Source organism: Trichoderma citrinoviride, assembly GCF_003025115.1.
Source record: "Trichoderma citrinoviride strain TUCIM 6016 unplaced genomic scaffold BBK36scaffold_19, whole genome shotgun sequence".
In the NCBI taxonomy this organism is placed as follows: Eukaryota; Fungi; Ascomycota; class Sordariomycetes; order Hypocreales; family Hypocreaceae; genus Trichoderma; species Trichoderma citrinoviride.
Window position 1 is genome coordinate 290569 of NW_020194727.1, and position 25560 is coordinate 316128.

The 25560-nt window shown below is 49.6% G+C and overlaps 10 protein-coding genes across 10 annotated transcripts; 4 read left to right on the plus strand and 6 right to left on the minus strand.

Annotated features, from left to right (window-relative positions):
* The first annotated feature begins 1911 nt into the window (after nucleotides 1-1911).
* BBK36DRAFT_1136651 (hypothetical protein) lies at nucleotides 1912-3686 on the plus strand. The gene is made up of 2 exons (XM_024893053.1): nucleotides 1912-2008; nucleotides 2051-3686. Exon 2 carries the CDS (start codon nucleotides 2093-2095, stop codon nucleotides 3650-3652), a length of 1560 nt encoding a protein of 519 aa, XP_024745415.1. The 5' UTR covers nucleotides 1912-2008; nucleotides 2051-2092; the 3' UTR covers nucleotides 3653-3686.
* Nucleotides 3687-3802: 116 nt separating this feature from the next.
* On the minus strand, nucleotides 3803-4966 carry BBK36DRAFT_61825 (glycoside hydrolase family 28 protein; the record flags this gene model as incomplete). The annotated part of the gene is made up of 1 exon (XM_024898373.1): nucleotides 3803-4966. The coding sequence occupies one exon, from the start codon at nucleotides 4964-4966 to the stop codon at nucleotides 3803-3805; it is 1164 nt and encodes a 387-aa protein (XP_024745416.1).
* Nucleotides 4967-5712: 746 nt separating this feature from the next.
* Nucleotides 5713-7132, minus strand: BBK36DRAFT_1186402 (glycoside hydrolase family 28 protein; the record flags this gene model as incomplete). Its single annotated transcript, XM_024896484.1, has 3 exons — nucleotides 5713-5838; nucleotides 5896-6507; nucleotides 6590-7132. 3 exons carry the CDS (start codon nucleotides 7130-7132, stop codon nucleotides 5713-5715), a joined length of 1281 nt encoding a protein of 426 aa, XP_024745417.1.
* Nucleotides 7133-9075: 1943 nt separating this feature from the next.
* On the plus strand, nucleotides 9076-10936 carry BBK36DRAFT_1163423 (sugar transporter; the record flags this gene model as incomplete). Its single annotated transcript, XM_024894535.1, has 7 exons — nucleotides 9076-9104; nucleotides 9170-9281; nucleotides 9338-9424; nucleotides 9480-10195; nucleotides 10249-10337; nucleotides 10426-10549; nucleotides 10609-10936. The coding sequence occupies 7 exons, from the start codon at nucleotides 9076-9078 to the stop codon at nucleotides 10934-10936; spliced, it is 1485 nt and encodes a 494-aa protein (XP_024745418.1).
* Nucleotides 10937-11130: 194 nt separating this feature from the next.
* BBK36DRAFT_1163424 (acyl-CoA N-acyltransferase) lies at nucleotides 11131-11679 on the minus strand (the record flags this gene model as incomplete). Its single annotated transcript, XM_024894536.1, has 1 exon — nucleotides 11131-11679. The coding sequence occupies one exon, from the start codon at nucleotides 11677-11679 to the stop codon at nucleotides 11131-11133; it is 549 nt and encodes a 182-aa protein (XP_024745419.1).
* Nucleotides 11680-12571: 892 nt separating this feature from the next.
* BBK36DRAFT_1186411 (amidohydrolase 2) lies at nucleotides 12572-13844 on the plus strand (the record flags this gene model as incomplete). The annotated part of the gene is made up of 3 exons (XM_024896485.1): nucleotides 12572-13254; nucleotides 13321-13615; nucleotides 13818-13844. 3 exons carry the CDS (start codon nucleotides 12572-12574, stop codon nucleotides 13842-13844), a joined length of 1005 nt encoding a protein of 334 aa, XP_024745420.1.
* Nucleotides 13845-14073: 229 nt separating this feature from the next.
* BBK36DRAFT_1136653 (MFS general substrate transporter) lies at nucleotides 14074-15730 on the minus strand (the record flags this gene model as incomplete). The annotated part of the gene is made up of 3 exons (XM_024893054.1): nucleotides 14074-14331; nucleotides 14406-15434; nucleotides 15477-15730. Coding segments are annotated over 2 exons (1176 nt in total), but the record flags the coding sequence as incomplete, so codon positions are not given.
* A 1021-nt stretch (nucleotides 15731-16751) lies between these two features.
* Nucleotides 16752-21116, minus strand: BBK36DRAFT_1163427 (FAD/NAD(P)-binding domain-containing protein; the record flags this gene model as incomplete). The annotated part of the gene is made up of 7 exons (XM_024894537.1): nucleotides 16752-16767; nucleotides 16817-16925; nucleotides 16979-18424; nucleotides 19719-19985; nucleotides 20048-20063; nucleotides 20126-20623; nucleotides 20688-21116. The coding sequence occupies 7 exons, from the start codon at nucleotides 21114-21116 to the stop codon at nucleotides 16752-16754; spliced, it is 2781 nt and encodes a 926-aa protein (XP_024745422.1).
* Nucleotides 21117-21567: 451 nt separating this feature from the next.
* BBK36DRAFT_1130156 (hypothetical protein) lies at nucleotides 21568-22540 on the minus strand (the record flags this gene model as incomplete). The annotated part of the gene is made up of 5 exons (XM_024891811.1): nucleotides 21568-21740; nucleotides 21814-21917; nucleotides 21967-22045; nucleotides 22116-22271; nucleotides 22327-22540. The coding sequence occupies 5 exons, from the start codon at nucleotides 22538-22540 to the stop codon at nucleotides 21568-21570; spliced, it is 726 nt and encodes a 241-aa protein (XP_024745423.1).
* A 2236-nt stretch (nucleotides 22541-24776) lies between these two features.
* Nucleotides 24777-25358, plus strand: BBK36DRAFT_1130100 (acyl-CoA N-acyltransferase; the record flags this gene model as incomplete). Its single annotated transcript, XM_024891806.1, has 1 exon — nucleotides 24777-25358. The coding sequence occupies one exon, from the start codon at nucleotides 24777-24779 to the stop codon at nucleotides 25356-25358; it is 582 nt and encodes a 193-aa protein (XP_024745424.1).
* Nucleotides 25359-25560: the final 202 nt, after the last annotated feature.

Sequence of the window (25560 nt, forward strand, 5' to 3'; positions counted from 1 at the left end):
ACGAAAGTTAAGCGTCATGATCTACACTACTGAAGCCAGATTTACTTTGGAGATTGGGAGATAGAGCATCAAGTCCCCATCCGCTCTTGACTCATAGTGCCTTTTTCTATATCAAAGCCAATTACCATGCATTTTATACATCTTCTGATACGGACATGCACTCAAAGTCGGAAATTGTCAGTTTAGATGATCACTGGCAATTTTCTGGCCATGGAAATGGAGTGACTAGTGGATCCTACTGAGCGTGTTCATCACACATGATACTCTGAGCTGTGCGGCACCAGATCAGAATCTAGAGAAATCTATTTCCTCTCCTTGCCACTGGATGCCCATGGGACAGCATGAGAGGCATCGGGGAAGCTTTTGGGTTATTCCTGGACACAACCTGACTGTCACCAGAGTTTTTGACAGCTCGACACACATGGAAATACATGAATTCAATACTACGGGTAGATAGTATTGCCCGCTTTCTCGCTCAGCTGTCTTTGCAAAGCTATAATGTCTGAAATCAGAGCAGATGGGGCGCGGGCATGGAGACGAGCACTCTAAAACGGTCTTTATCAGCGCCTCTATATCAAGGAAGAATTGAGACATAATGCGGTGGCTTTTTCATCGTTACGAGGTAAACCGGATCACCACTGCCGGCGATTGTGACGCCGTTGAGTGGGTGCGTCACAAGTGCCAAGAGGTTGTGGCAGAATGACAGCTTCAGACCCATTGCGGAGTTTGCTTGGCAGGTTGCACTGAATTTAAAAGGAGTCTAGAGAAATAGTACATGATTCAGATGCCGAGCTGAAGCCGTGTGCGCGCTTGATGAATGGTGAGTTCCTGCAACGCAGTTGAAAGACAACTGGGCATGCTGAGGCGACCTTAGTGCAAAGGCTTGGTGTAGAGGCCATGCCTGGCGCGAAACGACGACTTCGTACGCGTTCATGCTGTCCTCTTCAATTGTCGAACCATTAGTTGACTTTGAGACTTGTAATATACCGATTTAGCGCAGCGATGTCGACTTATCTTCATTCTTATATCCGGATCTTCGAAAAGCCTATTCGTATCTATTTCATTGATCTAGCTCGTAATCTGCTCCGATACAATGCTGTGACTTCGGATGTCGGGTTTGTATTGAGTGCCTCATTTCCGTTCAACTCTCACGAATCCGCACTTGGGCCAGGCACAAAACCAACTGGTGATACGGAGCGGTCCTGGTCCTAACTAGCAAAAGATCCGGCGACGATTGCCACGCCCAGTCTTAGTGCCCGGAAAGCTTGACCGACCAACACTAGTTCTGGCCAACGGGAAGCAAACTGCCCCCAAAGGTCGGCATAGCCGTGCCGTAGCGTCGTACTCCCAGCCCTGTTATGATTCGGTCTTTGGCCACTAGTGCCAGATATGAACCGCAGACTTCTCTTTCTGATAGAAATGGCAAGGATGGATTCGAGGTTGATGATAGATAACCAGCATCGAGCTCTTATTACTCGAAGCCGAAAAGAGAGGACTGTTTCAAAGAGATGTCGACTATCGACAGTTGAAGGCAGGATTATCGAAGGATCTGGCGTAATATTTGCGAAGCATTCGTGAGCAACAGGAAGATAGCAGATACTACGTGTGACAAGGTCTGTTTTTTTCGTACGGAAATGTCTTCATAGGTATCAATTCTCCACCCCGCATTTATCAATGACTAGAAGTAGGAATTTACCCGTTCTCCAATCTCCCTCCCTATGGGGCAGTCATCGGGAATGGCGAGCCGGTGGCCTTCTCGCAAATAGACCTTCTCGCTAAGGGAAGGGCAGCGCGGGTGGCGCATCAAGATAAGCCTACCGACCGTTTGAAGGTAGTATTACCAACTACAGTCCCCTTGAGGTCGCGTGAGATGGCGCACAAAAGATCGCAACTAAGAAAAGTTAGTAGACAGGGCTGCTCCAGTATCGTATCTGGCTGGTCTTATCTGGAGGAGTAGAAACGGGAATGGATGGCTCGATGTTTAAAAGGGACTGCTCCCCACTGACTCAAACCCAGCAAGAAAAAAAAAGTTGTGCACCTTGCATCTTTTTTCCCTTTACTCGAGGCTTCCACGGCCCAGAGATTCTTGCCAATGGAGCACGATCCTGAACTCGGTCACAAGGAGCCTGGCCAGGCTGCCAACGAGAAAGATGCCGCGGCCGTTGTATCTGACGACAACTCAATCGAGTCGGTCCCTGCAGCAACAGGGAGCGGATTGCTGTTCCGATTGCGCCAATTCGAGGCTCAGATGGACAAGAAACTTGGCATTGAGTCCGAGGCCATCGTCCGCAAACAGGAGGAAGACAAGAAGCCGGTTCCATGGTTAGAGCAGTTGACAATGGCCCTGCTATGGGCGAGCGGAACGATGAACACGTCTTGCTTTGCAACGGGCTTCCTGGGTGCTGAATTCGGATTGAGCCTGAAGCAGTCTATTCTCGTCACGATCTTTGCCTCAATTATGGGCGGTGCGATTACCGGATACTGTGCAACTTTCGGAGCGGCGACTGGACTGCGACAGATCAGCGTCAGCCGATACAGCTTCGGCTGGTGGCCGAACAAGCTCATTGCGCTGCTCAACAGCATCCAGCAGATGGGCTGGGCGGCAGTGTCTTGTATCACGGGCGGCCTCGCCCTGACGGCCGTGTCTGACGGCCATGTCTCACTGATTCTCGGAATCGTCATTTTGGCGGTGGTGGCGCTGGCGATCTCCTTCGTTGGCTTGAACGCTATCCTGGTGTACGAACGGTATGCCTGGATCATCTTTTTCGTCATCTTCATGATCATTTTTGGCGAGACCGGTCGCTTTGCGGACAATACTTCACCACCGGCGGCCACCGGGACCACGCTGAGCGGTGCCATCCTCAGTCTGCTGGCCATCGTCTACGGCTCGAGTGCTTCTTGGTGCACAATGGTCAGCGACTACTATGTCCACTATCCGGCAAATGTCAGCCGAGTCAAGGTCTTCCTGATGACGACTTTTGGAATCGCGATCCCGACGTCCATCGGTATGGTTGCCGGTTGCGTTGTTGCCTCCGGTTTCAAAAACAAGCCCGAATGGAGCGACGCCTATGACCAAGGCCTGGGCTACCTGATTCAGGACATGTTGTATCCGCGAGGGTTTGCAAAGTTTCTACTTACTTTGTTAGTCCTATCCGGCATCAACACCAACGTCATTAGCATCTATAGCGCTGCCATATCTTTCCAGCAGCTTGCACGGCCGTTTGCGGCCATCCCTCGCTTCATCTGGACAATCTTCTGCTTCCTTTGCATTCTTGCCTTGGCTCTTGGCGGCCGAGAGCAGTTGAACGCCTACCTGCAGAACTTCTTGAGTCTTCTCGGATACTGGTGCACCAGCTATGCCATTATTCTCTTCCAGGAGCATTTCATCTTTCGAAAGGGCAACTTCGCCAACTACGATCTGGAGAACTGGAACAACCCCGCAAAGCTGCCTCTTGGCATTGGAGCCTCGGTCGCTTTTGGGCTCGGGATTGTGGCCTGGGTCATGGGAATGGATGAGACATGGTTTGTCGGACCACTTGCGAAGACTATCGGAGAGAATGGTGGTGATGTTGCGAATGAGTTTACGTTTGTGGTTACGGCATTGACCTATTTGCCGGCGAGATACCTGGAACTGAAGCACTTTGGCCGGTAGAGTAGCCGGTAGAAAGATGAAAGACTGCATGTTTTCAGTAAACGCATCACGATATAGCGAGAGATACATTATGCGTAGTCAGCATAAGGACCAAATCTCTCAATTCACCGCACTGAATTCTATGGATAGTCATGCCTTGAACGCCAGAGCTCATCCGCTGGCGCCGCCAGAGCACGACACCCCGATGCTACTGGGCGTGTTTGCACACTGAAATACGGCCGAGCCGCTTGGAGGCTTGACTGTAATGTTGCTCAATGTTAAGCCGCATGACCCGGCAGCTGGACAGTTGAGGTTTGCAACATTAGGCGAATAGTGCGTGCTCGTTGTTCCCGAGAAGTTTCTCACCACTACGCCCTTGATTTGCGCGGTGCTGGGACTGGTGCTGCAATACGACGCATCCTCGCCATAGCAGCTTTGAACCTGGAAAGCATAGTCGGTGTTCTTCAGTACAAAGTTCTCAAACGTCACGTTGGACACAACAGCTGTGCCGTGTTTTGGCGGGCCGGGATAAAGCTTGAGGCCTGCAGCCTTGGCAGAGTTGATCATGGTCGCTCCGCTAACGAAACAGTTCTGAACTGTGTCTGTTGTCCCGGCACCGCTTCCCAGGCTTCCGACGGAAATGCCGTGGCTACCTGTGCAGGTGATGTTGGTGACTGTTGCGAAGCTACTGCCTGGCTTGAAAGCTACGCAATCATCATCGTTTGTGACTGTGGCCCCGTTGATGCTCACGTAGGTCGACTGTCCGATGTCCCAGCCGTCGGTGTTGTGTGCGACATTGGAACTGTTGCTCACGGCGTACAGAGTGATATCGGAATAAGTAACATTGGTCGAGCCGCCGGTGACTGAATGGAAGACGTTTGGAGCGCTTTGGAAGTAGAGGTTACGGATGTTGACGTTCTTGGAATTGTTGATGTAGAAGAGCGTCGGTCGTCGATAGGAAGAATTCGCTGCGAAGACGTCCCAGGCGGCTTGGCCATTTCCATCGATGATGCCGTTTCCCGTGTTTGAATAGATATTCGCGCCATTGATGCCATCCATCAGAAAGATGGCTCGGAGACCTTCCCAGTAGTTGGTGTCAGACGTGGCCTGCAGCGTTCCTTCGATTTGCAGTGTGCATCCAGAGCAGTCCTTGAAGCTCAGAGCCGTGTTGACGTGGTAGGTCGTAGACGCAGGGATAACAATAACCCCGGAAGAGCAACTGGCAATTGCGGATTGGATTGCGGGAGTATCATCAATAGCAGTTGAACGTCCTGCTATTGGCGTACATGTCGAAGCTCTCCTGAGGACCCTCGTTGGAGGTCGCGTCACAGCCATCGCGGCGACGTTGGCCACCATGACCACAACAAGGAGAAATACGCCATTGAACATGGTAAAAGGGGGTAGTGTCAGCACTTCTCTCTATATCGACTGTAAAAGCGGCTCTGTCACCAGCAAGGGCTAGTGTTGGGGCATAGGTCATCCATCTTAGTATATATATCTGTCGAAGTAGGTTATACGGCACGCTTCATGTGGACATTCACCCAATACGACGTACAATTTGAGCCGGCGCCAATACTATGATAGTGTTCCATTGCATCCTGTAGCCTACGTCAAACTGCAATTGCCCACAAGGTATGCGACATTGGTCTGTGGTTTGCAATGCAATTGGCGCGGCAAAGCTTCACAAACCTGGATAGACCACAAAGGCGAGGGCCCTTGTCACCTACCATTGAATTCCTTCTAGGCATCATATACAGAGATCACTTCCATGAATGGGCCTGTACCCAATCTGAAGAGACCATTGCATCAGGCATCAAGTACCTACATGGGCCCTGAACGAATCTGATGCTCCCCTACGTGATGACGGTCTTCCGCCGTGGAACAAGGGCATCATCCACTTAACTTGACAGATCAATGAAGAGTAAGGCATGCAGAAAAATCGAGTTTATGACAGTCAATGAATGTATTCGAGCTATGATATGAGAGCCAAAAGAGCTTATTGTTCTCATACAGCATCATTCATGATGTCTTCAGCCCTCATGACCGTTTCGTGCCTAGCTACTCAACACGGCTCTGGCGCTTTATGAGGCGGCTGGAACACAATCTATATCCAACAGGCTCTCGTTCATGTTGGTGCAAATCCACAGAGGAGTTGTGCCACTCGGGTTAGCCACCGAAATGTTATAGGCAGCGATATTGACGCATTTCTGTAGCGCTATGTGTCAGATCATAGTAGTCCAATTGTGCTTCACTTTTTGACTTACATCTGTGGATGAGCATGTCAGAGTCCCGACTTCAGGATCATACTTTTTCGAAGTCGTCCCCCACATGTTCTTGAATACGACGTCACTGATCGTCATATTTGAAGGATATTTGTCGCAGATAGTCTGGTTACTCTGGCCATAGCATTGGTTGATCTCGATAGCCCAGTCGTTGTTGTTGTTGTAGAAGGTGTCATAAGTGACGTTTTTGACGTACCCGGCTCCTCCGCCTCCAGAGAGACCCGGCTCAAAGGGAGTATCAGTGCCTGGCCACACCTTGATACGAGCTCCATCGCTAGCGTTGGACATTGAGATGTTGTAGACATAGATATTCTCGACGATATCGTATTCTGCCGGATACTGGCCCAAAGAACCAACTGAGATTCCATGGGAGCCGTTGCATTGCATGCCCTGCACGATGATGTTGGTACTGTTGGGCTTGAAAGAAACACAGTCATCGCTGTTATTCACGTAGGAATCTTGAATAACGATTGAGTCGCTTCGGAACGTGTCCCACCCGTCACCATTCTTGGCAGGATTCTGGTTCTCACTCTTGACTGCGATATCGATATCGCTGACTAGAATGTCACTGCTATTGGCGATAAGATTGAACCACTGGATCACATTAGCAAGTGTTCGAATTTAAGAGCAAAGAGATACTTGCATCGGGCGAATTCCGCATCCTCAGCCCTGTGACTGATCCGTGCTCAAGTCCATCCAAAACGAGCAGAATGGGACGCAATAAAGTCGGCTCGACTGCAAATTGATCATACCAGGCTTGACCGTTTCCATCAATCAAGCCCAGTCCCCCACCGTAGATATTGACATCTCTCCCTCCAAAGCGCCAGAAGGCAGACGAGTTCTGGAAGTCGTACTTGAACGAGTTCTTCACCCAGAAGTCAATGTCGTTTGTGAATTTGATGGTGCCGGTGATAGCTACGTCCACAGCTTCAAGGAATGTGAGATCAAGCGGAGAGCCAATAGTATACTCCTCGTTCAACACCACAGTGCCGCCCTTGTTACACCTCTTGAAAGCTTTGAGAATCGCAGGTGCGTCGTTGCCATTACAGCTCGCGACATAACATGTCTTGTGGCGTTTTGGAGAATGAGGAAATGCATGTCCTGGCGTCTTCGGTCCCCATTGAAGGTTCGGTCTCTCAACCAAAGACTTGTGAGCATCAATTGGTTCCAGAAAGGCCAGAATAGCCACACCAAGTGCTAGTTTGCTGTGAATAGTCATTGTGCTTCCCTTTCTCCGCCACAAACCAACAGCGGTGAGTCAAGTCAGAATGAGCTGAAGATACTGCCATGAGCACACTTTCAAAGGCTGATAGGTCATTTTTGTACAGCTATTTCATTTCATCCGGCCAATTTGCCTATTATAGTCGGATCGCAAACGGTAAAAGAATGAAACTATCACTGTGCTTCCTTCTGATTAGAGCTGCTCAACTTCGCTCGCCACTTGCTTCGTGCTATTTTCGTATGCAGACAAGCGAGTCCCGAAACCGAGGGAAGAAGAAAAAAGGCGTCCTGAACGATGGAAATATTCCGCCAATGGCAAATGATCACGACCATAAGAATCATCCCCGCAAGGGACGCGTATCCTGGGTCCGGATGCGGGGGAGGCCTCTGCTTCTCCAAGGGCTCCCCACGGGGTATTCGCAGCCCAAACCCGACTGGTAGTCAGATTACCAGGCAGGCCAGGATATTATTGCCTAAGTCAATAGTCCTCTCGACTCTTGAATGGAGCGGCTAGCAGACGAGCCAATGCAGCTGCGAATATGCTTATCCGAACGAATGAGATCGTGATATGGTATGAAGGGCGATGATCATGTCCAGTAAAACTGTACAAGGGTGAATTTACTCGGAATTGCTCTCGATACTACTACAAATATGGAAATACCATCTCTTGAATGTTACATACAAGATATCGATCTAGAGCGATACTTTACGCGTGTTCGGGGTAACTATGGCCGAGAGAAACCGACCACGGTCGCCCAGAGCTGACGATTGTGCTGCGGTGAGGCACACCCTCTCAACTTATGCCGCTACTACTTCAGTCTATTGGGCGAAAGATAATGTGAATCATAGACAATTAGAGCGATATACTTCAAGATGGCATCCCTCTGGTCCTATCCCGAAACATTGGGAGGTGTTGTTAGTATATTCGAAGACGATTTGCATAATGACGATGACGAAAAAGGGAGTTCGTGATATTCGCTAAGCAAATGCTGAATAGACCGAATCCATTGTATAAGAACATGTTCTATGTGTGTATCTCAAACTAGAGTAGCAACGAGGTATCGCAGCCACTGTTACTCCCAGTCAAGCGGCCTTCTGCAGCTGAAGATAGCATTGCATGCCTCCGTCTCAACTGTGATCTCTTGGAATAAAGACGGTTGGCGTAACCCACTAGTATGCCGGCCATCGCTCTTCTATTGGAGTTGCTGAAAAATGCATGTCTACCACCGTCGAGATAACGAAATACCAACAGCAGCTCTCACCGTGGGCTGCCTGGATCAAGTATTATTCTATTGCCTTATCAATTCATCTTCCGGATTTTAGCTTTTGTATTAAAGGTGCTTTCATATATTGGAGTTTTGATTACCTTGTTTCCATGGAAAAAGCTGCCGCGCTTGTAGTGGTTAAAGATCGAGGTTACGACAGTGTCAGGTGTTCACGGGCTCGGAGGCCATTTACCGACGTACATGATGGAAGGATCCTAAAAACCGTAAATACAGTAGTGGAATCTCCCTAGTTGTAAGAAGTACATGAAAGTTGTATTATTTGGTAGTATTGGTCTGGTTTTTATATGAATGAGTTCGGGGTTTGTGAAGTCCGTCCTCCTACAGTAGACTTGAAATCCGTACTTCGTGTTTCTGGCAGTATTTGGTGCCTTCTATACTGGTAAAGTGTCTTTTTGGGGGGGCCTTTTGCTCGAAAAAAAGAAAAAAAAAAAGGGTCAGTTGTTTGCGCGATGGAACACCCTGCATGAAACCGGTCAAGTGGCGTATAAAAACATGACTGTGAGCGGGTGTTGGGCTATTGCCAGTCGGACCTTATTCGCTTGAGTTGATCTGGCATGCCTTTTGCCTTCTCTCTTCCATCATTCACTTCTTTAAACTCACTTCTTTGAGATTGAAGAACGCACAGTAAAGGAGACAGCTTCAACCGGTTTGCAAAATGGCGTCCAAGAAGAGGATCTATAATTGGTAAGTTGTCACGTAACCGCAGACTGGACACAGAGTAGAACAGAAGATCTGATATCAATTGTTAGGTACATATCCATGGTAGCGGCCATGTGCATGGTTCTCTATGGCTATGATGCATCGGTCTACAACTCTGTCCAAGGCTCGGATAACTGGCTGGCGTATTTTGATCTCGACACCGTAGGTGACTTGGTGAAGCAATTGATGGCCTAGAAAGTTACTGATGGATAGCACAGGATCGGGACACTTACATGATTGGCTTTATCAACACGACATACACGATTGGAGCAATTATTGCGGGCTTTTTCCTCGGTGGCCCTATTGTTCGTCTTGTTGCGCCGTTCTAGATAGCGAGACGTTTACTGACACTTGTAATAGGCAGATTTTGTAGGGCGAAGATGGGGCATGTGGATTGGCTGTTTTACTACTGTCATTGCGACCTTTATGCAAACATTCGCTCCCCGACACACCTTAGGCTGCTTCATCGCCGGCCGCGTTCTCGTCGGCCTTGGGCAAGGTATCGCTTTGACGGCTGGACCGGTCTACATCGGCGAAATGGCTCCTCCCCAAATTCGTGGCCTCATCATGGCTTTCTGGCAACTCTTCTATTCTGTTGGCTCCTTTATTGCCTACTGGATCAACTACGCCTGCTCTCTTCACCGCAGCTCGTTGGGCGAGTGGGACTGGAAGATGGTTGTTATTTTCCAGATGATGGTGCCGATCATCATCATGATCCTGTTGCCGTTCCAGCCTGAATCGCCCCGCTGGCACATTCAGCGACATGGCAATATCGAGGCTGCCAAGGCCGCTCTTCGCAAGATTCGAGATACCGAACAGGAGGTTGATGATGAGGTCTTGGCAATTCGGGAAGCCCTCGAGTACGAGAAAGAAGCCATCAGCAACAACTACACTGCCCTGTTCAAAGACGCTTCGATCCGCAAGCGACTTTACCTTGCATTCATCATCAACGTGGGACAGCAGCTTAGTGGCCAAGGCACACTCAACACATATTCCACAGCGATTTACAAGAAAGTGTGGACGTCGACTCAAACCATCAACCTTATCAATGCATTAAATGCAACCTTTGGTATCTTGTGCGCGTTATGATTCTTATTTTGTCTCTGAATTTGACATCTAACCGGGACAGGTTCACACTGAACGCGACATGGACAGCTGACCGCTTTGGTCGCCGGTGGCTGTTTATTATCGGCGGCATTGGCATGGGCCTCTGCATGTGTAAGTCTCTCTCTCACAAGAGACCTCAAAAATGCCATGATACTAATAGCAACAGTGTTGGTTCCTGTAATCGGCCAAACTACTCCAGACATTAACGGCACCAAGACGAAGCCAGTTGGCATCTCCATCGTGTTTCTGCTGTTCCTGTTCATTTTCTTCTATAAGCCGTCTTGGGGTGCAACCACTTGGATTTGGACTTCGGAAATTTTCAGGTATGTGTAACGTACATGTATCAGGTACCAATCCGGTTGTGCTAACAGCCTTTTCCCAGCATGAATGTTCGTGCTCAGGCAATTGGCATGTGCAGTCAAATGCAAAACGTCGCCAATACCGTCTTTCAGCAATTCTTCCCTACATTCCTGAAGAACGAGGGCCTGAAATGTCTTTACTTCTTCATGGCAACCAACTTCTTGCTGGTTGTGTTTGTCTGGTTCTTCATCCCCGAGACGAAGCAGGTTCCGCTGGAGGAGATTGACGTTCTCTTCGGCGGTGCTAACCATGTGGATAAGGGGGCTCAGATACTTGGCGCTCCAGAGACACAGGGCAAAGAGCTCCATGTAGTTCGGCAGCTCGAGGAGAACAATGTTGCAACGGCCTAGGTGCGGATGGTCACGTTGGGGATCATGGAGATTTCTGCTCCTTGATGCTCTTTATTGTGCCTGGATGATGACAAGGTGGCCTCTAAGAGGACTCCGACAGTAACCTGCATCACCTCAGCTTGTGCCCGCTATCAAGAGCACAGAATGCTCGATCCCTTTGCTAGGTGAGCAAAGTGTAACTTAATTCCAGCTGTTTATTCGTTATCGATGCCGAATTCCTTCTCCATCTCGATAAAGCATATGTCATCGGGTAGCTCCAGATTGCTGAACCTCGCTCGAGGAAAGGCCGTCGTTTCGCCCGTCTTCCGATAGCCTCGGCGCATATACCACTCAATCAGCGCCTTGCGCGTTGAAAGTGCGTTAAGCGAGAATCTTTCTGCATTCCAAGTCCGGCGACAGTAATCCTCAGCATAGGCCAGAAGAAGGCGACCAACGCCGTTCTGCTGGAATCGTTGGTCAACTGCTATCATAGACAGCCGACCGCAGTTGTTGTCACGCTTCGCGACCTCGATGGAAGCAACAAGTGTATTTGCTTCGTCCAGGGCCATGAGAATCACATTATTCGGATTGACAATCTTGGGCAGAACTTCCTCGACGCCTATCTGGAAACTCGACGCCAGTTCTGCATTTCCGGTCCAACCTGGCCTGCTGTCTTCGGCGCGAAATGCGGACTGAACGAGTTGCTGAAGTTGCCCCGCGTCTTCTGGAGTTGCTAGACGGAATTGGAGGTTTGGGGTTGCCATCGTTGAAGTGAGACGGTGTAGCTGGTTTGAACTTAACGGTTGCTGGGAATTATAATTTGATCCAGGACAGGTAATGAGATCAGGAAAAATTTACTGTAGTAAAACTCGTCATCGTCTTTAAATGCCATTTGCTCTCCATAACGTTCACGGGTACCAAACAACACACATGTAGTTGGCCTCGTCCTTCCAGCTAAATTTGCAGACTTGTCAAAGCAAGGGCGCTAATGACACAGCGAGATTTCTTTCACCGGCCTATATAAATTAGCCTCATTGGGACGTCTCTCCTGGAATGCTCAAGCTGTGTCAGTAGAGGACATTATCAAAGGCGCAAAGAACGTTCGATATATATGCCCTTAACGAACAACGACGCCCTTGGCCGATACCAAGAGTAATTATCTTGCCATTCATCCCTGCCATTGTCCTCCGTTCGCGTGTAATATCTGACTTCTAATAATCGCGCGCCCTTGGAGCGCAAACCGCTTGCAGACGCTCTCTTCAGATGGCCATCGACCGCCAATCACTTCGCTGCAGAAGGTTCCATGTTGTCCAAGCTTCTTTTCGTCTTATATCGCTTTTCGGAACAAAAATGCCGGCCAAAGCCTCTCCGCTCATCTTTCCTTGTGCTAGACCTTCCGTCTCCCCGCTGGCTAATTAACAAGCCGACCAGACGCGATGTTGGGACTCAGGTCGGGAGGCGCTTAACTCCCCGAGACAAGCAATGCTGGTAGGCAGTGCTTGCGACACAACTTTATGTTATAAGCAGTGAAGAAGGCTGAACCGCACTGTTTTTCTCCTCTCAAGGTACATTTGACAGTTTGGAAATACTCCAGGATTTTCATTTCCGCAGGTGTCAGTTCTTTTTCCAGGTTGCATTCGTTCCCGATAACCCAACATGCTTGGCAAGATTGCTCTTGAAGAGTGCTGGACAATTCCAGAGGAGTTGGCGAACAATGACCCCGGCAAGTTTGTTGCAGCTGGGACGGGCTCTCGCTTGACCAACGAGCTGCTGGATATTCACGATTCGCGCCTCAAGCAGATGGACGAGAATGATGTGGATTTTATGATTCTCTCATTCAACTCTCCCGGCTGCCAGGGCATCGCGAACAAGGCCCAAGCCGAGGCACAGGCGACATTAGCAAACGACCGCATGGAAGCCGAGGTGATGAAGGCACCAAACCGCTTTGCAGCGTTTGCCGCACTGAGTATGCATGACCCGGCACAAGCAGCAGCAGAGCTTCGGCGATGCATGACGGAGATGAAGGGCTTCGTCGGGGTTCTGCTGAACGATTACCAAAGTTGCGGAGAGGATGGTAACGGCATGCTCTACTATGATCAGCCAGAGTATGATGTATTCTGGCAAGCTGCAAACGACCTGGAGGCTCCTGTGTACATGCATCCACGGCCTTCCAACAAGCTCATCCACAAGCTGATGTGGGACGGCCGCCCGTGGCTTGACTTTTCTGCACTGGGGTATGCTGACCGTCTCAACATGCATATCCTGGGCATCGTCACAAACGGTATTCTGGATCGATTCCCAAAAGTCAAGCTAATCTTCGGACACATGGGCGAGCATATGTAAGTGCATCTTTGTGACCCTTCGTCGCCTTGTTCTATGTGATCTTGAAGCTTACACCGCTCAAGCCCGTATGACATCTATCGGATTGACCATAAGCTTGATCGCAGCCGCTTCCCCAACATGCCGATGAGGAAGGATAAGCTTGTGCGTGATTACTTTGGCGAGCAGCTCTTCATCACGACATCGGGTCATTTCTCAACTCCTGCGCTAATGTGCGCTATGGGCGAAGTCGGGGTGCAGTCCATCATGTTTTCCATCGACTACCCTTTCGAGAGCATTCCGAACGCTTGTGGTACGTATATACCAACACTCTCAATGCACTTGTTGCTTGGAGCTTCTAACGACGCGCGATACAGCTTGGTGGGACGAGCACGTCTCTGCCAGCGTCAATCACCACGACTACACCAACATGGGTCGCAACAATGTGCTTCGGATTATTCCAAGACTGACAGAAGAGCCGCACAATCTCAGGACCATGACCCCACGAGAATGCGGAGTAGGAGGTCTGGCTGCGAAACAAGGCGAAGTGTGCTATGGTTTGTACAATAAATCGTGGAACAAGCGAGAGATCAAGATCGTGCCTTCGTAAGCGAATGTTGTATAGGACAGGATAGCCATAGAACTGATGCTCCGAATGGCAACTACATATATTCTCGGGAAACAAGCTCTACGCAGTTCTTACAGTTATCACAGATGGACACAATCTGTTCATGGTATGATCTTACATCAGAATGTTTAACGAGTTTCGAGTGATTATTATTATCAAACAGTAATAATTAATAGTTGGCGAACTAATATGCCAAGCAACCAATACCTAAAGCGGTGAACCAAACAGGTACCTACAGGTCCTGGTGAAAAGTCGGACTGCCAAGGCGTTTCCGCCATCCTGCGCCATAATAGTAGAGGGGAATAAGAGGCAGGAAGAAGAAAAAGGTGATCATCGCCAGCGTGATCCATGCATCCTCAATGCCAATCTGGTTTGCGAAAGGAATGGCGTAGAATCCGATGGTAAAGCTGTACACTTGTCTCCCAAAGTTGATCAAGGAACCGAGCTCAGGAGATTGGGGTTTATAACACTAGAGGCATGACATGGTCAGCCCAACATGATAAATGCTGAAACAAGGACGAGATTGGGATAGTTGTTACTCACCTCTGCTGTGTATGTATACACTCCAGTAGTCATGACCTGCAGTCCAAAACTGGCAATGGCAATTCCAAAAGCAACTCCAATCCAGTGCGTCTTGTTCTGAAGACAGACCCCCTCAATGATAATCCCAAGAGGCGTGAGTAGCACAGAGGGGATGATACCCAGCAGTCGGTCCTCGGGGCAACGTTCGCCACCGCGCTTGAGTGCTCGTCTTTCACTGATCCAATCGGATACGCCTCCAGCAAATAACTCGCCAATGAGACTGCCAACCGTGATTGGAATACCCAACAGGAGACCTGTTTGCTGAGGCTCGAAGTGGTAAATCTGCCGGAAGAGGTTCGCGCTGGTGATGATGAACAGAATGCTGCCGTAGGCAAAGCACAGCGAGTAGCACCAGGTAGGCAATACGACGCTTGGATACATCATCATCTGAAACGGTCGGAAGAAATCTATGGGGCGCACTCGCCGCGTGGGATGCGCGCGTCGCTTCATAAGCATGTTAGACATCCATGACTGGGATGGACGCGCCACAGCCGCAGGCGTACGGGAATAGAGCGTTTCCGGGACGGTGAAGATGAAGATGATGAGGATGCCGCCCGTAATGATAGACGGAACGTAGAAGCACCAGTGCCAGCTCAAGTTCTTCTCGATGTACCCGCCGATGAGTGGTGCGATATGGCCACCGGTCAAGAAGCTGATTGTATAGATGCCCATGTAGAAGCCTCTTTCGTGGGCAAAGTACATGTCGCAAACAGTGGCGCTTCCCAGGCCCAGAGGCACACCCCCGAAGAATCCATTGAGACATCGGAGGGCGATGAGGGTCCCGTAATTCTTGGCTGCTCCCGAAGCGCCGCACATCGCAACGGCGACGGCGACAGTTCCGATGTAGACTGGACGGCGACCATAGACGTTGGCAATGGGATTCCAAAAGATGGCGGATATGCCGGCGAGTAGGATGAAAGTGCTCGTCACGTAGGCGGTTGTCACCAGATCTTTATGGAGGAAAAGTGAAAGAGGCACAAAAGCCGGGGTCTATATCACGGCGGCTGTTAATGAAGCTCATGATCTGATCGAGGGAAAGAACACGCACAATTAAAGATGCACTGAACAAAGCAAGAAATGAGAAGAGTGACACCTCGGCGAGGACCATCAGTTTTAACCAGCGGTTCCAATTGAGAGGATCCTTTGGGTCGTCTGTCGGCTGCGGCGACAGAGGCAGACCGCGAGGGTCCATCTTCACCGGGTCACGAGTATCTTCATCGTGCTTCACAGTGCCACTGTTCTGTGACCGATCCTCGGCGGCAGATGCCTCCGCTTTGTCCGACATTGTTATTGTTTGTTATTGTTGTCGGCTTAGATATAATGACAGGGCGGGGGAAAAAAACGGATGAGTGGGAAGAACAGGTAGGTCAAAGAACCATTGGGCTATTCATCATGGTGATGAGGCCTGGGCATTCTTTACCTCCAAGGTCGTCCTTTCTGTAACGTTGCTAGACGTGGTATTTATTAAACGCAGGCCTTGGGATGAATCCCGGGATGGTGGCAGTGATGGCGGACGGGTCATCGGGGGGAGTTTAGATTCATCCCCCACATCAGCTCCAGACGCCACAATTGCTACGGCAAAGCGATACAGAGTATGAGATTGAGGAGGTCATGCATTAACGGCTATAGTTCATCAGCTAGCGGATGCCGGACTGTGGGGTAAGAATGTCACCGAATAGGAGAGTTCGCTTCAGCGAGGTAGAACACGATGCTCAATCTGATATTTCCGTGCTGGATCGAGGCAGCAGAGACAATCTTGAGAAGCCAAGTCCTCCGAACTAAGCGAGAGATTTAAGGTTGCTAATGTATTGGATAATATATCACATAACCAAGAATACTGCTCATGCATCATATAGCAGAAGCTATGTCAACTAATCAACGACTGAATTACTGTAACTCGGCAGTATAAAACACCACTCTCCGCTTGCATGCCCGGCCAGCGGAGGAATAAGATTATCTTATTAATCGATATAGACAAGGGAAGTTATCCGGGGATCCCGCTTAGAGCCGGTGGAGTTTGCATCAGCGACTCAGCCCCCGGATTGTCGACGCCCCATGACCACGTGGATGAGCCTAGGCTTGAATGAAGCTCCAGTTGGGAGCCCAGATCCATCGTCAGATCTTGGGTGGTGTCCCAGAGAGACCAAAGGTCAACTGCACCGGCTTCCATCGCTTCGTCTGCTCCCATTGTTGGGCAGTTGCTGTACATCGTAGCTTCTGCTGTCCCGCGATTGCTTCCTGTCATGGCGGTTGGAGGTGTACTGTAACGCTCAAGAGACCTTCGTCTGTCTTCCGGCATCGTTCTATCTAGTAGTCCAAGTAACTGCTGCAAGAATGCATAAGCTCTCTGTGCGCAGAGGTGGTTGACGGACATCTGTCGAATCATGTTTACGGCCTGGTCGAGATGCATCAGTGCGCTTCGGTCGTCCTGAAAGTCAGGATCAACGACATGAGATACAATAATGAGGATAGACGTAAACACTATGCCTGTGTCAGTAACGACTCGTCTTCGGCGAGATTGGGCATCGACGCACGATAGTACAAGTTGAACCAGCTTGGGCCCATTGCGCTCTTGGTCTGTTCATGTCGTTCGGCCACCAACCGAACCGTTTCTTCCGCTGTGCTCACACAGATCTCCCGGCTCCGCTGCAGCATGCTTGTCCGTAGTCGACCCCCTTCCCACCCCTTTGTGGCGGGTATTGCAGTTGAAGATGGCATTGAGGACAGAGCGCTGAGGCCAGATACTAGTGACTGTCTGTGAATTAGGATGCACACCATGTTGGCTCGAAGCGCCAGAATGAGTGCTGTTTCGTTTCTTCGTAAGCCAGCTTCGCGAATCCGTAGCCTATTGGGGACCTCGGCTTGCCAGCTCTCGAATTCTTCGTCCAGCCTGACCAGATCTGCCAACGCTGGCTGATCACCTAGCACTGTTGTTGATTCAAGAATGCGGTATAATTTCGAGACCTGCAGGAAGAAGGACATGCTGGAGGTGGTTTGGACAGAGGGGAACAGCAGCCGATTTGGTCGAATGCAATCGTCGTCCAAGTCCTCAGGAAGGGGGGTTAAGAAGGTCGCCGTCGAGGTAGCAGCAGGCCGGCCGTATATCATGCTGAGCAACTTGTCGAGGCCAAAACATGCATACCATACACGCTTACGGACTTCCTGCTCTATGCAGTCGAACTGCTCAGGATCCGGCGGCCGGTGTAGCTCGAGGTCATAGGCAATGCGGATGGCAACGCCCAGCACCGTCCAACATTCGTCGCTGTAGCTGGAGCTTTGTAAATATCGCGCACCGAGAAGCAGGGCCTGGACCTTTTCAATTTTCCAGTCGGACAAGAGATTTGGCTGCATCAGCTGCATGGCTGTGTTGTAGTATTTGCGAGACGTGGTGTCGGAATCACCATGTCGTTGTCGACTGTGAGCCGCGGCCAGCGCACAAATCATGTTGAGGATGGCCAGAATGTACACATGATGGCTGTTTGCAGAGGAAACGCGAGTACTGAGAATTTGTTCGAATTCGGCCATGATGGAGGGAACGTGGAAGATGGGGGTTAGCTCATGGTGAAAGTCGAAGTAGACCTGGAGAAATTCTCGGGCATTGGCAGGCGGAGAAAAGAGGTTCTCGGAGCTCCGGACGTCAACGGAATAGTCTCGAGGGGATGAAAAGGACTGAGAATCGAGCTTGACGGATGGGTTATTCATGGCATTGAGTATCAACTGCGTAAAAGACTCGCCGGCTTTGCCGCTGAGAAAGATGTCTGGAGTTGTTGGAAGAATATTAGGACGCAGCTGCTGGTTGTGAGCAGATGACCACCCAGATGGTCGTGTAGGTCGCTGTATGGGCGCCATTCGCGTCGCCTCATGCTGGCTCGTCGACGGAACGGGAGAGACGGTCTGGACGGTAGGTTGAGATTGCGGCTGATTCTGGTGATACTTGTTCGCGTCCCGGTGAACATCTTCAAAGTTGCGTACGCGGCGTTCTAACGACCGGATATATCTGAGAGAAAGCATGAGTAAATAAATGCCATAAAAGATCGTTCGATAAAGAATGGAGTCTAGCCGTACACCTGGGCCGATTTTGTCATGCCACGAAGCATCTCATCAGACGCTTGCGCCGGAACAATGTGATCGCATTTTGTTTTGCGCTGGCGGCAACTGCGGCATGCCACCGTCGCTCGGCGACGTTTCCTGGGGCCTTCTTTGTGGTCAGAGGCAGAGCTGGTCTGCCCCGTAGATTGTGTAAGAGAAGGGCTATGACTTTCCATCTCATTGACGCTCATGCGTAATTCGAATCCTTGGTTCCTCAACAACTTTGCTGTGCATCTAGGAATGAGAGATGTTATGAATTCAGCCAGCTGTTGCAGACCCAAGTCCGTCTCCAACCTGTGTGCCAAGACTACCTGTAATACGCAGCTTCTCCTCGGCTACTGTGCTAGTTTGCAGTGCAAATGCGAACCCGTGCGAGCTGCCTAAGGTGACTCAAGAGAGAGTGTATTGGTCAGTGGCAAGCAAGCGCCTGAGATGGCGAGGGGTAATGGCTTACGGCCATACAGCGGCTTCATGCTTCGTCCTCTCTGGCACTAGCACATGCTACGTATTCCGAATCGCCAACCCCAGACCAGCCACCCCCAGCTGGATGGAATTATCGATCTGGGGTGCATATCCGGAGAAAAACGGGGTCGCATTCCCAGATGACACCTAATAACTTGAAGTTACGCGTGGGAAACGCCACCGCCACCCCTCGCGCTGAATTCGGCGTCGACAGGCTCAACTCGGGGAGAGTCTGCCCGACTCTGGTAAAGTAAATAGTTGTTCCGGGCGCCTCCATAAGCAGTGGAGCTTTGGAGCCTAACTTCGCTACTCATGTTGGATAGAGCTCTCCAAACTAGCAGTCCAGTGGTGTAATCGCAGCCAAAGCCACAGCGGGGAGATTACAAGGCCGGCCTCAGGTGATACAATGTCCCTCTTATTTACCACGAGCTCGACAACAAGCCAGGGCTTTAACGGTAGACCTCGGAGTTTAATACGACTACTTGATACTACTCTAACCTGAAAATACATGTAGCCAAACGCACAAAACAAAGTCTGGCCGCGCCTAATCGTACTTCTCAGTGACACTCTAGTCTTGCCCAACCAACACTGCACGCTCTGTCACCGAATTCATCTTACTCGGGTTAGTATCTCTGAATTGGACACTGGCTTCTTGATCCATTAGGCGCTGCCTCTTCGCTGCATATTCAGCCTCAATATCCCCAGTCCAGATCCACTGCATACGGTCCTTCAGGCTGTCTCGCACAAGCGGGAGACAGTCCTCATAGGCCTTTCCCTTCATTTCCGGCGTCTGCATTTCGTAGACTTGACCGGCTTGTCGAGCCGTTGCCTGAGCCTTTTGGGCGCGAGGAAGACGAACATCCTGATACAGCTGCATCCACTTCTCAAGTGGCTGCGTCTCTCTCTCTGAAGACGAAGACGTGGTCAGGTAGTCGGCTATGGCTCGACCCAAAATATAGCCATCTTCAATGGCTTGACCAGCGCCAGCTCCTAATGCATATTAGTAAATAGCGACGGGTTGCTGGAAACTACAAATCTTTGTATGTGCTCACCTTGATGTGGAAGCATCTAGAACGGAGAATACGTTAGCAGAGGTTCGAATCCACATTGTAAGTGTACTGTGAGCATACCGCATGCGCTGCGTCTCCCATCAAGACTATTTTGCCGTTCCCGTAAACCCATTGGTCGAGAAGCTCTCGGTCGTTCAGAATCCACTTGGACGGGTTCTCATTCATGAAAGAAATTGTTTTGCGGACGGTAGCGTCGAAAGATTCGAATTCCTTCTGAACCTCGCTTCGGTGGCCAGTGGCCGTCCAACTTTCCTTGGTGCGATCATCATCGGAGTAGACAAAGGCAACGATGTTGAGAATGGTGTTTCTGCTGATGGGAAACGCCAAAAAGTGTTTATCCGGACCCAGCCAGCTGATTGAGTATGATGGAAAGGGCCACCAGGACTCGAGATCTTTGATCGGGACAAGCCCTCGGTAGCACATGCGGCCGCTGTACCTGGGGTTGTCGGAGCGAAACTGGGAGCGGATATTGGAATGGATTCCGTCACACCCAACAACCAAATCCGCTGTGGCGGTGGTACCATCCGCGAAGCAGAGTTCCACGAAGTTCCCTTGGTCCTAAGAAAATGAATTAATCCATAATCCTGTATACTTGGTGTCGAGGAGCGCTATGGCATGTTACCTTGAGCTCGATGCACTTCTTGTTGATATGTAAAGTAGCTGCGTTGCGTTTCTTCACGTGGTCAAATAGGAGAGCCAAGAACTCTGCTCGATGGACGGGACTTTGTCTAATCTCCTGTCGGTCGTCAACTGGGACCGTAACAATCTCGCTCCCCGTGTCATAGCGGCGGAATGAGATCCAGATGCCATTGCGATGGCCAGAGATCTTGTTGAGGTCTTCCCCCACGCCAATGCGGTGAAGGAGCTTGGCTGCATTCACCCCTATGCCCAGGCCAGCGCCAATTTCCTTGTACTCCGGTGCTTGTTCGTACACATCTATCACCACACTGCCGTCCTTGGGGCAGTGGTGGTGGATCGACAGCGCAGCACAAAGGCCACCAATGCCACCACCCACGATGGCGATATGAAACGGGAGCTTTTGGCTCGGCATGTTCAACAGAAGAATAATTGTTTCGTAAAGTCGATCAGTATCGAAGCATGTTTTTTTTTCCTCTTTTGGTCTCAGGATTATTTATTTCTTGGCATCCTTGTCAGGAAGCATCATGCAGAAGTAGACAGATGATGTTATTGCTAGGAAGCTAGTGAATCTTTCACACCATCACACATAGTTGCCAACCCTCCCCCCTGTACGCTGACGGATCCATGCGGGTAAGCTGCTTAACTCCCCGGGCGATGTTTCTCCCCGCAGTCCCGTGCGGAGAAGTCCAAATAGGCTCGCTCCCGGAACTCGCCCGGACTGTCGCTTGAGTGATGGCTAAAAGGACTAACAAGGATCCCCAGAATCCCCATTCTTTTTCCGGGGACGTGGCCTTCTGATCAACTTACACAAACCAACGGCTCGCAGATGGCCTGGCGGTGCATGTGTCCAACAACCGCGCCTATTACAGCTTGAAGGGGTCAATGGAAACAGAACCTCTCTGTTCTGCTAGCCAGTGACGGAGTACGTCAAAATTGCGGCAGGTGTGCATCTGGATGGAGTCACTGTAGTAGTAGGAACTGTTCTCGTCCGGTCGATAGGGAATGGGAGTGAGATCGCCGTGGCATTGAACAGACTCTCGAAGAACGTCGATACAGTGGTCTAAATATCAGCACGGAGAACCGATTTGCTGTGTGGTTGATATCCATACCTGTATGAATGCGGAGAGGGGGCAGACGCTTTGGGTAGTAGAACTCTGCATCGATAACTTTCCTGAGATGGTTGATGCAATGCAGCAAATGGAATGTATCCAGTCTGCAGCCTGTTAGTTATGGCTTAACGCACCAATCACTGAGTCACTCACTGGACAAAGTCGAGGTAATCTTCAGCCTTATCACCAAATGCGTCCCGCTTTTCCTCAGCTGTTAAGTTGAACCACCTCTCTTCATGACTGTTAGTAAGGTATGAGCCACTTTCTCATCATCAATCGACCTCAGCATTCGTCACACGTACTTTCCAATATGTCATTCCATGCTTCGTCTATCTCATCGTACGAAGTACCGACATAGGGGCGAGTACTGGCGCCTCCTGTGATTCTGAACGAACCTTCGGACAATACGATGCCTCCGAATTGAACTTGACGATATCGAATAGCAGGGACAGCCGGCTCTGCAGCGTATGAGTAAGTGTTGTATAATGCAATGCATATGACGAGGGGTCATACTAAAATCAGTCTTCCATGATATAAATTGTGATTCACTGCCGCCATCACACCGGGAGTTTTGCTGCAAGCGAACTGAGAGAATTAAGCATATGGCCAACAAGACTGCAGAGCAAGCAGGCCAAAATATCGAACTGGCCGATTTGTGTGAAAGTGAATGTTCAATTCTTTCATCGCTTCGCAGTGGTTTATAAGACAGTTTAGACCAGGCAAACATACTGGAAAGAATGGAAAATAGCGACTTTGTATGAGAAGGGCTTTGCGGAGGTAAGAGGAATGTGCGGATGTACAGTGCATGTTCAAAAGTGAGCAACAAGGGAGGCCTCAGCAAGTTTCTAGTCTTTCCAAAGGCTGCAATCAAGATGCGAAGAGGGTTATTCACGCATGACACTACCAGTCCATTCTGCGGCACAATTTGCGAACAACATAGGAAGCTGCAGCGTGGTTGTCTGGTCAGCTTACCCAGCATGTGCATATCGGGATCTCGTTTGATCTTGTAACCTCATCCCCTATTCATGGAAAACCCATTTGATGAACGGCTCAAGCTTTACCCCGCGTGACAAGGATAATTCATCGCCGATTCAAGCCTTACTTGCATGTCTGCTGCGTTCATCCACACACCATCTAGTGAAGGCGTATTGTCACGGCACTTCCATGTGTCAAACTATCAAATGAATTGTTGTCTCAAAACTCGCCCAAGAAGAGCATAGTTAGGTATTGCAGGCAATATGAGATAATATTAGAAAGCTCATATAATATTGATAAAATTATCCAAGGAGATCATTGGTGGAATGGCTATATCTGAAAGGATAAATATGCTGGCAGAATTACTATCACATCAAGGGTATCGCTTTTGATGCCCTTGCGTAACTGAAACTTAAGCAGCATAAACTTATAAATAAGGCATGCCTTCTCGCCAATGGTGGAGCAGTCTATCAAACAGCAACTCAACATCCAGCTTTATCTTCTATCCCTCTTGGACAGGCCCGAAGCTCCTCGATTCCGACACTCTGAATCCACGCAACCACCAAAATGAAGAATTTTTAACACTTTGCATTGCATTAGTTCTGGCTTTAACTGCTGCTGCTGCTCCGGGCCAAACTGTTGAGCGTGACGGCAAGGTCTTCGACAAGCGCCAATGCGCCTGCGTTGCTGGCCAACAATGCTGTACCTCTGGAGATGCTACTCTGTGCTTCCCGGGATGCTAAGGTACTCTCCTTCAAGGAAGCTGCGTCAGGTTTCAAAGCTAACATGTCATAACTGCGCCAATAGGTCTTTCCAATAGTCTAGAGTAGGCGTCCTTTCACTAAGCTGGGGGAAAGGACACGCAGGCTCTTGTCTATAAGATTACAACAATACACGAATGATGTGTACTCTCACTTGATATAACGTGAATCTTATCGTGCTTTTTGTGTGAATGATTAGTGACTTCCGGATATAGCCGAAGGCACACCACTCTCTGAGAATACCGGGATGTTGCGTTCAAACGGATGTTATTCTCCCCCAAATCCTCACACATCAACTGGCTCTTCATTGCCATAAAATTGTACCTGGGATATCAGAAGAGCTAAGAATTGACCCATATTAAATCTGAAGATTGAAGCTCCATTAGCTTTGTGTGCAACAGTTTGGCAGGAGTCATTGTCGAGATGTGAGTGGTAGCTGAGCATGACAGTTTGGTGAAGTTTCACAAGTCATTGGCTATAATTTAAGGGGAATGATAGCGGCCGTATAAAAGTTATATCAGTTCAAATATAGTATTATAAAACTGAAAAACCCTGGAAAATAGTTTCTTGTCGTTAAAAGATGCCATTAAGATAGGTTGAGTTATGCTATACAGTGCGCATGAGTGGCCTCTTTGTCTTATTATCGCTACCTTTCAACCTCGCTGCACCCCGGCCGCTACCTAAGAAATGGTAAAGAACCTTCAAGCACCATTTTGATGTGCATGACCGTGATCCTTTTTGCTTTGTATCATCAGTTGGAGCTTGTAAATTGTTCGGCAGATGCAGTACGATTGGATTCATTAGCTTTTCGTACTGTCCTTGTATGGCGACAAGCAAGCTTCGGCAAAGCGCAGCAAGTTCACGGCAAAGCCGTGACTATAGACACCAAAAGACGGCAGACTGAGTCACAGGGGGAATAGAAAGCCATGAGTTGAGTCATGTGTAATATCTTACCATTTTGGATGTGCTAGTTTGAAGCATCAGCCAGTTGCTGAAGCTCCGCCGCGTATGCCTTGCGGTCGAGTTCGGAGTCGGGGTCGGAGTTGGAGTCGGTTTCGATATGACCTAACTACAAGGAGTGGAGAAGCGGCTTGGAGGAGGATGCAAATGCTACCTAGCCAGAGCAGCGGAATGTTTTAGAAATTGTATAAAACTCAGTCGACTTCCTGTTCCCTTGACTCTAGTTCTGGAGAGCTGTAACATGAACCAGTCCTCTCGATGGCCAAAATGACAGGCCCTTCCGACGTGATCCTAAAACTCAGCAAAAGCGTTATTCGTCGCTATCGCAATTCTGACGCGGAAGCTATAGTGGAGGCCGCAGATTCGCCCCAGGTCTCGGCATACATGATGGCAACTTTTCCAAGCCCCTACACGCTGCAAGATGCGGTCAACTGGATCGAGATCGCGGGTCAAGAAGGAAGTCTTTTTTTCGCCATATGCACTCCCGACAGCGATATCGTCATTGGTGGCTGTGGCTTTCAGCATCTCACAGGTGAACAATCGCGGACCAAGGTCCTTGGATATTGGTTGTCGCCCAAGTATTGGGGCCAAGGCATCATGACGGAAGTCATAGCGACTCTGAGTCACTGGGCATTTGAACAAGTTCCCACGCTTCTGAGAATAGAAGCAACGGTTTTTAAGGAAAATAGAAGGAGCATCAAGGTTCTGGAGAGAGCAGGATATCATCATGAGGGAATCAGACGCATGGCGGCGTTCAAAAACGGGCGAGCTTACAACACTGTAAGCCTAGGATTGATCCGCCATGAGGGGATCGGACTCGTGAAAGAGAAGACGGATGAGACTGCTTAGAAGAAATATCAAGAGCCGCGTCGCTGTTTATACTAGCCATCTAAACGTGTCTATGTCCCTCAAGTCATCCAGATAGACTGCTTCATCTTGGATCTGCTGATGCTTTGAGTTTGTCGCTGCATGGTGAGGCACGCAGGGAGATTGATTGAGGACCAGATTCAAGGCTTTCGCAATGATGCTTTTCGCCCTAGAGCAGCCATGG

Excerpts from the sequence above, each read along its gene's own strand:
- BBK36DRAFT_1136651 (XM_024893053.1), top strand. The coding sequence starts at position 2,093 with ATGGAGCACGATCCTGAACTCGGTCACAAGGAGCCTGGCCAGGCTGCC.